We start from the raw sequence: 12,566 nt of genomic DNA on the forward strand, positions 1-12,566 counted from the left end.
TAGCTAAGTGAATATGTATACCCAGCAAAGCACCTGGCTGGCAGTTAAGTATCAGTATACACTGTCTCTTCATAGAATAGGGCATGTTATCTGGTCTTTAACCGGAAGCCCCTGGGGTTGGATGCAGAGTCTCTGAAGAGCCCCACAGAATCATCTGAGAATGCACCTCAGGTTAGCTCTGTAAACACGGTGGACTTTGCATGAAGCCTCAATGAACACAATGGCTAATTCCCCAACATATCTTCCCAGGGCTCCTAGGAAGAGCAGTGTTTCCAAGACCCTCGGCTCAGCTCACTGCCACTCTGGCCCCTCAGGACCACCCGGTGCTCTGGTCCAATGCTTGGGAGAAATCCTAAACTGAAGGAAACCCAGGCCCAGCCCACCTCGGGAATGGCTCAGGGGCTGCAACCTCCAGCTCACCTAGCGAGGCAGTTAGAACCATGGTTGGCAAATACAGCTGCACTTCGGGATCACCTGGGTCCCCCACAGGGCTAAGTCCAGCCCCAGAGATCTCGGGATTTCTAACCATGCCCCATCCCCTGGGGGCACAACCCCCAGCCACAGAGGGGAAAAGAAAGGCCCAAAGTGACTCTGCCAAGGAGGGCAAGGTCTGCATTCGCCTCACCACTTCCTGAAACTTTCACAAACAAGACGAGGAACAAGAAAAAGCAGTGCATTTGCTGACTTTGTCAATCCCCTTGCCCCGCTGCCCCCCTGCAGCCGGATCCCCAGGGAAGGGTTTAACAGGAAGTGCCTGGCGTCCGGGAGCCACAGAAGACCATTGTTCTCCAGCTGGTCCCCTCCCTCTTGTCCAGGAAGACCCTCCAGGGAGCCCCTTCAAAAGGGCCAGGCGCAGTGTCTCCAGACTGCAGGCCAGCCTGTCGAGAGAGCAAGCACCGGAAAAGGAAACCCGCCGGGCGCGGGCTGGGGCACAGCTGTCACCGCAGAGTCTTGGGGGGTTTCCGAGGAAGGGGGGGCGCTCAGGCTTACCCGCCCCCGGGGGGGGCAACCCTCCCCCACAGCCCCCATCTGGAAGGCAGACGGCTTTGATCTCAAGCTTTTAGGTACAACTTAAGCTCCTGTCTCCCTCCACCCATTTCCCCCACCCCCAGCATCTCTCTGTTAGAAAGTTTCACACCCCACCCCTTCTCTGATTTCAGATCTCTCTTCCAGGCACTAGGCTAGGACTTTTTCTGATTAGCAGATTTGGATGGGGGGCCGGGGAGGGGGGAAGGTTCTGCTTTGGCGGGGCAGTCTGGATTTGGGGGTACAGAAGGAGGCAGAGAGCTGTGAGCAATTCCGTAGGAGACCCTGGGGGGCATGCAGGGTGAGGGCGAGCAGCTGACAACCAGATGTGGGTGGACAGGCTGAGGGGGAAATTAAATGGTGCCAGTCAGGTGGTGGGCAGAGAAGACAGGACCTCAGGGGGCCCCCCGGAGCTGCCTAGGTATAGAAGGGAGGGTGGCCAGACTGTGAAGGCTGAGATAGCTTCTCAACTGTGAGTCAACCATGTGCTGGGGAGGGGATGCTGACCTGAAGCCAGTGGGGCCCGGAGGCTGGAAGAGAGAAAGGAAAGCGCAGAGAGGGGAGGCGGAATGGAGGCCCAGGGGGAATTTCTGCTGGGAGAGACTGCAAGAAAGGGGCAGGCCGAGAGCTGGTATTGGGCCTGGACGTGCAAGTGGAGAGCCTTAGTCCCTAGGCTGAACTCTCCAGAACACAAATTTCGGGAGACCTTCCCCCAACACAGGTGGGCCGAACACCCCTCTAGGCTGAGCCTCAAAGCAAACAGATATGAAATGACCTAGGGAGAGTAACCCCGGACACGGATGGGAAAGGCCTGGGCCCCCCTGAACACAGGTGTGTGGATCTGAACTCCACTAGACATTACTGGTGGGGTGGGTGTGTGTCCTGGCTTCCCCTGATCACCGGTGTGGGAGTCTGGGCTCCTCTAGGCAAACATGGCGGGGGGGAGGGTTTCAGTAGCCCGTACGCCAAGGGCGAGTAGCTTGAGCCTCAAACTCTGGCAATCCCCATCCCCCTTCAGCTTTCGGTGCCATTTACCTGATTCCGAGCAGACCCCCAGCCCCAGGAGCCCTCAGCACGGCCTCCGCCTTCCCGCTCGGCTCCTAAACCCCGCCCCTATATCCGCGGGGCGCTGGGATAAGGGGATGGCTCAGCGCCGACCTTGTGGGCGGAATCAGGGAGGGACGAGCTTGGGGGAGGGGCGGAACCGCCTGAACCACCGACCGACACCGGGAGTTTAGGAAGTAGCCGGGTGCAGCGCGGAGGGGCGGGGCCCAGAGAGAAATGGAGAGTGCTTAATTTGCATGCCCCGCCCATGTACGTGATCGACACCCGGATAACCCCGCCCTCTGCCTTGGCTAAACCACTCACCCCGAGGGCCCCGCCTAGGACTCAAAGTTCCAAGTGTAGATCAAGCGCCCGCCCGGAACCGCTGGCAATCTGGTCAAGGTCTGCGTCTTAACCGCCTGGGGCGGCTGGACCTCGCCCGAGCTCCAGGAACCGGCTAAACCGGTCTGGGAGCCGCTTCTGGGCTGGTCTTGACCTGTGGACAGGCCCTTTCCCAGCTCAGCGGAGTCCAGAGCTGAGGCTTGTGTTCCTTGGGTCCCACACAGTGGAGGAAGTAGGGGTGGGTGGGGGTGATAGCGAATCTCTAAGTGGGGGAGAGGCACCACTAGAGCTATCCCCTACTTGCTCTCCCTCAGGGCAATCCTCTCTGGACGTTAGTTTCCCAGTGTGTGAAAAGTGGGCATTAAACGGACCGGCCTTAAAACAAAGTAGGAAATGCATCATTCACTCACAAAAACCACTTAGCAAGCGCCTACTGGGTTCACCTCTGCCCTCATGGAGACCGCAAGCTAGGAGACAAAACCAAAAGCAAATGTAACATTGAAACTGTGATAAATACTACGACCACCATCACCAATAGGACTACAAAGTAGCTCGTGATCAGAATGGAAATTAACATAGGGGTCTTAGACCAAAAAGGAGGGCAGAAGGAGAAATTCGGTGATTATTTGCCCTTGGGCTAAAATGAGTTAACTAGGTGAACAAGGAGGAGAAGCTGGCCTGGTGGCTTAGTGGGTAAAGAATCTGCCTGCAATGCAGGAGACCTGGGTTCGATGGCTGGGTGGGGAAGTTCTTCTGGAGAAGGAGATGGCAAGCCACTCCAGTATTGCCTGGAGAATCCCATGGACAGAGGAGCCCGGCGGGCAGGCTACAGTCCACAGGGTTGCAAAGAGTCAGACACAACTGAGTAACTAAACCACCATAGGGAAGAGAAAAGAATCTTAGGCGATAACAGCATATACAAAGGTCCTGTGGCTGGGAAGATTGTGGAAACACAAGAAACAAAAATAGGTCAGTGTAGCCAGAGAATGACGCAAGATTAGCCAGGGATGGGCAGAAATCCAGAAGCATCTTTCAGTCTAGGAGTTTTGTCCCTCTTCAAGAAGCAGAATTTCCCTAATTCTGGGACAGGGGGCAAAGTGATTCAATGTTATTTAAATAACTTAAGGAATCCCTCAGGGTCTCTCCCTTTTCAGCTCGTCTAAGGACCTGCATGCATGCTCAGTCGTGTCAGACTCTTTGCAACCCCATGGACTGTAGCCCGTGAGGCTCTTCTGTCCATGGAATTTTCCAGGCAAGAATACTGGAGTGGGTTGCCATTTCCTTCTCCAGCGGATCTTCCTGATCCAGAGATCAAACCTCACATCTCTTACATCGCCTGCATTGACAGGCAGATTCTTACCACTGCCACCTGCCAAGCAGTAGTCTAGGATAGTCTTCCTTTGGCAACAATGTCTTTAACCTTCTTAATCTTCCTTTGTAACAAAGAAAGCTGTCTGGAACCTCAAACTAACTGTTTCAGCAGGGTCTTGTGATATTGTTTCATTTTCATTGTGACTTTTTAAACTGTTACCTTCCAGGCATCATGTTGTTGTTTAGTTGTGTCAATTATAAATTGGCACTTTCCATGGGTGCTTGCCATACTGCAGCTGCTGACCTCCAACACCCCGTGAAGGAGTTTAGGGTGGAGAGCAGAAATGAGGCATTCTGCGCTGGGGGTTGTGGTGGGGGCTGGCAGGACAGGTCTTCAGACAGTTCGATATTCTCAGGAGCTGATTTTCTGAGCCTAACTCTTGAATCTCCCCATATCGAGAAAAGCACTAAAATGCTTCATGGTGATGACTAGCGGAAACTTCAGAAGACCAGGAAAAATCTACAAAAAATTGTTTGCTTGATTGCATGTACTCCCCCTTTACCAAAATCATACCCATCCTGTCCCTTTCCCCTACATCTTTGGAATTGTTTCTCAGCTATCTGAGATGCTGTCTCCTGGACTGCAGTTCTCATTTTGCCCCAAATAAAACTTAACTTGAAACTCTCGTGTTTTGCTTTCTTTTTTTTTTAAAGTCGACAGTTCTTAACTCACGTCTGACTCTAGTGAGTGATTAACAAGTGAGTTAAAAGTTAGAAAAATACATATTACTTAAATAACAATACATTTGTTAAGCAGATGTGACAAAAATCCTGACCCTGAAATTTGGGAAATTCAATTATAAGGGCCATGGGAAGCCAGTGAGTAATGGGATAGTAAGTATTAAGCCCTTAGCACCCCAGACAACCATATTGACTCATTCAGGCCTGGGCTAGGCATTTGTGGAAGTGACATTTGAATGGGGGCATGGATGCTAAACCTAACCTAAACATAAGGAGATGAGCACTGCTTTGAGGAAGGCTGAGCAGGATGCAGGAGCAGAGTAGCACAGTGGGGTGTTATTGTTATTTTGGATCAAGTAGCCAAAGAAGACTTCCCCAAGGAGATGACATTTCAGCAGAAACCTAAAGAAAGTGAGGATGGACTTGTGCATATCTGGGAGAAGAGCATTGTAGGCATAAGGAACAGCAAGTGCAAAGGCCCTGGGGCTGGAATACACCTGTCCTGTTCTCCAAGCAGAAAGGATGTCAGTGTACTTGAAGCAGAGGAAAGCTGGGGGAGTCATATGATCCAGTTTGCATTTTATAAGATCAGTGCAGCTGCTGCATAAAATAGATTGTGGGGGTCAAGGGCAGGGTGGAAGCCACTGCCCGATCCCAAGTGAGAGGTGGGATCCCAGCTCAAGCAGGGTGGGAGCCATGAGGTCGGGAAAAGCTTAGAATGAGTGGGATGGGAAGTCTAGTTGACAGCACCTGATGGAAGGAGAAAAAGGAAGTCAAGAAAGATTCCTCCTCAGTGGAACTGCTGGCAGTAACAGCAAGAATCCTCTTTAGTTCCTGCTAGGTTTGGAATACCTTAGACCCTCAAGGGGAGACAGAGAGAGAGAGGGTTTGGCCAGACAAGTCTGGAGGCTGGGGAGGGGAAGTGCAGGGTGGAAAGTGACATTTGGGATTCAGTATAGAGGTGGGCTTCCCTGGTGGCTCAGACAGCAAAGAATCAGCCTGCAATGTAGGAGACCCAGGTTCAACCCCTAGATGGGTCAGGAAAATCCCCTGGAGAAGGGAATGGTAACCCATTCCAGTATTCTTGCCTGGAGAATTCCCTGGACAGAGGAGCCTGGTGGGCTACAGTCCATGGGATTACAGTCAAACACGACTGAGTGACTAACACACACACACACACACACACACAGACACACAGACACACACAGAGTTGGCAGTTAGGGCCTGAAGACTTAATAAGCTTGAGGCTTCCCTGGTGGTTCAGTGGCTAAGAGTCCAGCTTCCAGTGCAGGGGGCCAGGGTTCCACCCAGGTCAGGAAACTAGATCCCACATACCACAATTAAGACCTAGAACAACCAAATGAATGAATATTTTTTAACAAGAAAAAAGACTGAAGGAGCCTATCTAAGGTTGACTATAAATAAAGACCAGCGTAGGGCCTGAGGCAGGAACTGTTGGTGAGGTGGGGAGTAAACCAGGACTGTGAGTGTGGGGGCTAGGAGGAAGAAAGAATTAACCCTGTCAGACCTTTAGTATTCACATTGGCAGAGGGAGCCATTCCTCCAGCTCCCTGGGCTTAGTGCAGCGTCTGTACCCACTCTCCCATACATCATACTTGTATTGCTGCACGTGCTTTTAATTTTTTTCTCAAACTTTTTATTGAAGCATAGTTGATTTACCATGTTACGTTAGTTCAGGCGTACAGCAAAATAATGCAGATATACAGATAAATACTATTTTTCAAATTCTTTTCCATTATAGGTTATTACAGATATTGAATATAGTTTCCTGTGTTATACAGTAGGTCCTTGTTGTTTCCCTATTTTATATATAGTAGTATCTGCCATATGTGCTTTTATTTATTTTTTAAATTTATTTTACGTGTTTATCTGGCTGTGTCTGATCTTGGCTGTGGCATGCCGGATCCTCATTGCTTCACGCGTGATCTTTCGTTGTGGCACAGGGCCTCTCTAGTTGTGGCTTTTGGGCTTAGTTGCTCTGGGGCATGTGGGAGCTTAGTTCCCCAACAAGGGATGGAACCCATGTCCCCTGCGTTGCAAAGCAGATTCTTAACCACTGGACCATCAAGGAAGTCCTTGTATGTGCTTTTATTTTAAAATTTTATGATGGGTCTTACTTGAGGAACGCAGGCTTCTGTCTCGTTGAAGAGTGCAAGCTCAGTTGGTCTGAGGCATGTGGGATACTAGTTCGGCCAGCGATTGAACCCATGTCCCCTGTATTGGAAGACAGACTCTCAACCACAGGACCACCAGGGAAGTCCCCTTGTATGTGCTTTGAAATGAACTGTTGCCATTCCAGCCTCTAACAATAATAAAGTATTAACAATAAATAATTATAATTAGCCTCTAACAATAATAAATCATAAAGTGGCATACTTGGCATGCCAGGCACTTTACTAAGCACTTTATGTATATTATCTCACTTAACTGTCATAATAAACCCAAGAGATAGGGACTATTATTGGCCATTATTTACAGTCAGGGAAACTGAGGCCCAGAGAGATTAAGTGACTTGCCCAAAGCTGCACAGCAAGTACAACTGGTCATCTGGCCCTGGGATCTGTCCTCACCCTGCAACTTCCACAGCGGGGCTCTGTCACTCAGCATGTCAGTTCTGAGTTATCTTCACCCCACCCCCTACTCCCCAGGAGATCTCTCAGGCTGAGGCCTTTCATCCTCTAGGGAGGGAAAAGTGGACAGTCCGCATTCTGCCAGACCAGTCCAGTAGGATGGGCATGTAGGTTGCTTTTTTAATTTGTGCCCACTTTGGACAACACTGTAGCGAACACTCTTCTGGAGCCTCTTTCTGCAGGTCTGAGGTTCCCTGGGGTATCCGCTGGTGATACTTTTAGTTTTCACAGCTGTGGTCCAATCGATCACTGCCCAGAGGCTTTGTCCCAATAACCCAAGGCCATGTAATGGCCTGGACACCAAAGCCGATTGTTGTGACAAAATTTTCAATTTTGTCTATTCTTATGGGGCATGAATACACATTCCTTACAGGGAGGCCTGGCCAGCTGCAGTCCTTGAGGTCGAAAGGAATCAGACAGGACTAGGTGACTGAACAACAACAATTCTTATGGTGAAAGAGGGCTTTCCAGGTGGTTCAGTGGGGAGAATCCTCCTGCCAAGGAAGAGACCTAGGTTCCAGCAGATCCCTGGGTGGGGAAGACCCCTTGGATGAGGAAATGGCAATCCACTCCAGTATTCTTGCCTGGGAAATCCCATGGACAGAGGAGCCTGGATGGAGGGTTACAGTCCATGGGGTCGAAAAGACACGACTTACAGTCTAAACTCATTGGAAAAGACTCTGATGCTGGGAGGGATTGGGGGCAGGAGGAGAAGGGGACGACAGAGGATGAGATGACTGGATGGCATCACTGACTCGATGGACGTGAGTCTGAGTGAACTCCGGGAGTTGGTGATGGACAGGGAGGCCTGGCGTGCTGCGATTCATGGGGTCGCAAAGAGTCGGACACGACTGAGCGACTGAACTGAACTGTCTAAACAACAATAAATGGGTGAAATGGGGTCTTAGGAAGGGGAACGTATTAAGGGGATGTATGTGTGTAGGGGGGTGTTCGTCCTATCTCCCACGGCATCGTCTCCAGCCCTCAGCCACCCCCCCCCTCCGCGACCGGGCGCCGGAAACCCCTAGGCGGCCCGGGCGGGGGCGGGGGTCGGCCTAGCAGCTTCCCGCGGAAGGAAGCACCAGGCGGTTCCTGCGACAGGATGCGCGGCGATGCCCCCTCCCCAGTCGCCGGGGACTTCCCGGGCCGGGCCAGGTTCGCGAGGGAGTTGCTCCCACGAGGACGCACTGAGCTACCGCCAGTAGTGTGGGGTTCCAGTCTCCCCCGCTACATCCCTTTGGGGAGTTGTGGGTCGGTTCCCCCGAGTGGGCGGCAACTGAAGTCTCATTTCCCGGGAGGGAGGGCTGCGGAGGAGGCGAGGTTCCCTTGGGGTGAAGGGTGGGAGGTGGGGTTAGGAGGGAGGAGGCTGAGGGACACAGGGAAGGGGGGTGCGGTGGGTGAACGAGCCTGGAGGGGAGCCAGGGGCGGGCGTTATGGGGCAGGGCCGCCCCTCCACCTCGCCCTCCTCCTCCTCCCCTCCGACCTCGGGGTCAGGTCCCCCGGGTCTCAGGAAGCCCGCAGTGGCGGGGCCGGCCGTCTGGAGGAGGGGCGGGAGCTTTCCCGGCGCCTGCCCCCGCCTTCACTCCCCGCACCTGCGGCTCCTTTGTCCTCCCCACAGCCCCCGCCCCCACCCCCTGGGGCAACCCCGACTGTCACTCTCCTGAACTGGCGTTGGGGAAATTGTCAGAGTTTTCTCTCGGGGTGGCGAACCTGGGGATGCGGTGGGGCCAAAGTCAACGAGTGCTCCCGCGGGTATTTCTAAACCCACAGTCTCGAAGGGAAGTTGCTGGGGCCCATTTCGCGTATGAGGAAACTGAGGCTGGAAGCTCAGGTCCTTGCCTGAACCACACAGTTACGCTGCCCGAGACTGGAACTGGGCGTAAAGGGCGCTCCGAAGCTCACCAGTCCAGCCCCACCCCAATCCTGGGAACCCTGCCGATTCAGTTAATCAAGTGGGGGGAGGGTAGCTATCCTTCCATTCTCCAAAGGAGGCCTGATACCCAAGTCGGCTAGGGGCACTGTACCCAGCAGTATCCCCCAAACATATGAACTCGGAAAGCCTTCTCACCCAGAGTTGTAGGGAGGGGGTGTGTGTCCAAGATCCCGCCAAACGTGCGACGTTTAAGAAAAGGTCGGAGCGCCAGGCGCCCAGCACTTATGCGCTCTGGCAAAGAAAAGGGGTCGGCCCCTTCCCGCCCACTCTGCCCACGTGGTAGCGGTCAGACCGGTTTCTGGGGCCCCAGCAAGCCGCCGCCAGCTCTTGACCCTTTAACCCTGCCCCTCCCCCACCAGGGAAGAAAACCAGACGGGCTGCACAGACTTTGTATACAATTGGTCTTTATTTTCCTATCTGGCGATTCTAGCAAAAAGGCCAGATAGAGGGAGTTACCAGAATCCACCAGTAAAGGCAAACAGAAACCCAAAATGCCCTGGCGAGAGAGAATCTCCCGCCTCCCCCAAACTGGCCAGTCTCGCCCGCCACTGATCCCAGCTCAGCCCTACAGCGCTACCCCCATTTTTGTGATTCAGACCAGGAACGTCCGGGTTGATCGTTTCTGTGGGTCAAGCTTGAGACGGTGAACAATATTCCCACCTCTAATGCACCACATGAGAAAAAATTTTAAAATGAACTTAGATCAGCCCTCTACCTCCGGAGGCGTAGGGGCTTCGGGCAATAACCCGCAGGAAGGCGCAGTGACTCAGGCCGCCCTCCTCCCATTCCCCAGGGCGGTCCACACCCCAGGTCCTCCTCCCGGCCCCCACCCACGCACGGCAGCAGGAAGCTCCCCACGTCTGCCCCATGACGCAACGATGACCGCTTGCACAAGTATGTCACTGGAGGGGGAAGGGGAGTGCCTGGAATTCTCTGAAGTTAGAAACGCAAACACCGACGATTGAAAAACCTTATTGAAAGGGCAGCATAGTCCCCAGTTAAAAAAAAAAAAAAAAAAGTCCGACCCTGAGGAGTTTCAAGAACCAAGCCTCCCTTCTCCCAGTTCCAGGAGTCGGTGAGGTTCACCTCCCAGTCCATTAAAACAGCACCGATGGGAACAGCAGGTCTGGGGGGAAGGCGCCCGCGCCTCCGGCTCGGGCTCCTCGGCGTCGCCGCTCCACACAGGTAGCGACGGCTCCCCGGGGGCAGAGTCCCTCTCGGGGCCTCTGGGCAGCCCGGGCGACGGCTCCTCTCCACGGCTTTCGCGAGCGCTCCCCCGGGGGTGGGCCTCGCCTCGGGTCTGCGTACTCTGGCCGACGGTTCGGCGCTCTGGGCTCCGGTAGCGCCGCCCTGGAACCCTCAGAAGGCCACCACGGCCCGCACCAGGACGTTGAGCATGTTGTCGGCCGGGCGGCAAGCCGGCTTCGCCTCGCACGCCGGGGACGCCGTCGGAGGGCTGGCAACAGAACTGCAGTTCAGGAGGCCGGAGAAGCGCCTCTGCAGGACGCGCGCCAGGTTGGGGAAGGCGCCCTCCGCTTGCGCCGGAGCGGGCTGCAGGCGATCAAGGACCTCCGAAGACGCCCCTTCCTCTTCCTCCTCTTCTTCTAAGCGGGCTTTCTTGCTCGGGACCAGAGCGGCGTCCGCACCATCGCTAAGGCTGCTGCTCCGCCGCTTGCGGCTGATTTTGGCGGGGAGCTGGACACAGCGGGCAGGGCTCTCCTTGGCTCTCGGTGCCTCCTGGGTGTCCATGGGTTCCGGAGAGGGCTGCTCACCGTTGCCGGTCGCTGCCTTGGCTGCGGCTTCCGCTTCCCGAGGCGGGTGCAGGCGAGGATCAGGGGAGCGGACAGGCGGCAAGGGCACCTCGGGTTCCTGGGCTTCCACCTTGGCCGAGAGGTAGAGCTCCCGGGCGCTGCGCATGACCAGCGACAGCTGCAGGCTCCGGTGCAGCCGCAAGCCACCGCGCTGCATGCGTGAATGGTACATCTTCCACACAGATAGGGTCATGATCCGTTGCGCCTCCTTCTGCACTTCCATAGCTGCTCGAGGGAGAGGGCGAGGGCGGCAGGGACTCCCGGCTGGGAACGGCAGGTGGCAGGTGCACTTCGGACAACGCGCTCGTTCACGCCACTCTCAGCAGGACAAGCCACGCGGAGACACTGCCAGGACGCTCTGCCCGGGCGCCCGCCACCCGGGCCCTTTTGTACCAGGAGTGAAGTCACCGAGACGCCCCGCCCAATCAGAGAGCGGCATCCGGGCTTTCCGCGACGCCTCGCCGAGAGACTCCTTAAAGCGACAGAGTGGGATTTACTGAGAGAAAAGGGACCCGAACTCCTGTGAGGAGAAGCGTCCCCCAGTCCAAGCTGAACTCTCGGGATGGTCTGCTTTTTCAGAGCCCCTCACTGAACCCGCGCGCAGGCCTCGGGGCTGGGGGGGGGGGGCCGTGGGTGGTGCTCAGGGCCCACCCACCGGTTGTGTCTGGAGACCCCAGCGGGTCCTAGGCTGCACCTTCCCACCTGAGAAAACTTGAGTTCCAAACGGTAGATCCCCGGTGGAAACTGTGTCTACCATCCACCAGGAGCCTAATTAATGTGTTTAAAAAAAAAAATCAACAATGGTGCTAACAATTATTAAGCACTTGCTAAGTGCCAGGCGCTAAAGGCTTTCCTATCATAAACATCTCATTGATCTCTCTCTTCCACTGGTAGAGTAGTTGTATCTTACTTCTTTAGGCGAGTGACTCGTCCAATATTTGCTAAAGGAATACTTGAGCCACTGCGGTGAAAGGGGACCAGTGCAGTCTCCAGCACTCTCGTCTTGCCAGCCTCCGCCCACCCTCCTCACTCCCCTTGTTTGGAGGCGGTAAGAAGGCGGGACACACCGCCTGGGTCTAGGGCAAAGTTGTCCACTTCACGGGAGGTGGATGTCTGCAGACAAGAGCGCAGCCTAAGCTACAGTCTCTGTGCTCCGCATCGAACATCCCTCTCAGTTTCCCTCCGCACGAAATCCACCGTGGGCGTCCATGCCCTAAGGCAGAGGACCCGGCAGCAACACAGGCCGAGTGAACACGTGGCTGTGGCCCCCTAAAAGACGCAGCGGAGCTCCGCCTCTGCTCCCGGGGAGGCGGAGTTGGATTAGGACTTGGAAACAGAGATAGAGCAGATAGAAAACATCAGCCCCACCTTCTGCTACCCACTAAGATTCCAAGAAATATTATTTCCAGTTCCTCAAAAACCGCGAAATTGTTCGAACAGCTCCCTTCATTCGTAGTGCGGGCCCTTTAAGGGCAAGCTCCCCCGCCCCCTCCACACCGGTGCGCGAACCTTCCCGCCACTCTATCAGCCATACTTCCACAACTAAATTTGGAAGTAGTGACGTAGGGCAAGCTCGAGCCGCTTCCGGATGCCCTTATAAAGACAAGGGCCGGGATCGCTGTACGTGACCGTAGCCGGCCTCTTCCGGATGAGCGGGGGTGGTGCCTTAGCCTCCCTGCAAGCCCCACACCCCGCCGCTCCCCCCCG

The 12,566-nt window shown here is 54.7% G+C and overlaps 1 protein-coding gene across 1 annotated transcript; it reads right to left on the reverse strand.

Moving 5' to 3' along the window:
• On the reverse strand, positions 9,435–12,511 carry IER2 (immediate early response 2). Its single transcript, XM_018051239.1, has one exon. The coding sequence runs from the start codon at positions 11,080–11,082 to the stop codon at positions 10,408–10,410; it is 675 nt and encodes a 224-aa protein (XP_017906728.1). The 5' UTR covers positions 11,083–12,511; the 3' UTR covers positions 9,435–10,407.

The sequence above is a fragment of the Capra hircus genome, chromosome 7 (genome assembly GCF_001704415.2).
Source record: "Capra hircus breed San Clemente chromosome 7, ASM170441v1, whole genome shotgun sequence".
Classification (NCBI taxonomy): domain Eukaryota; kingdom Metazoa; phylum Chordata; class Mammalia; order Artiodactyla; family Bovidae; genus Capra; species Capra hircus.

Excerpts from the sequence above, each read along its gene's own strand:
- IER2 (XM_018051239.1), bottom strand. The coding sequence starts at position 11,082 with ATGGAAGTGCAGAAGGAGGCGCAACGGATCATGACCCTATCTGTGTGG.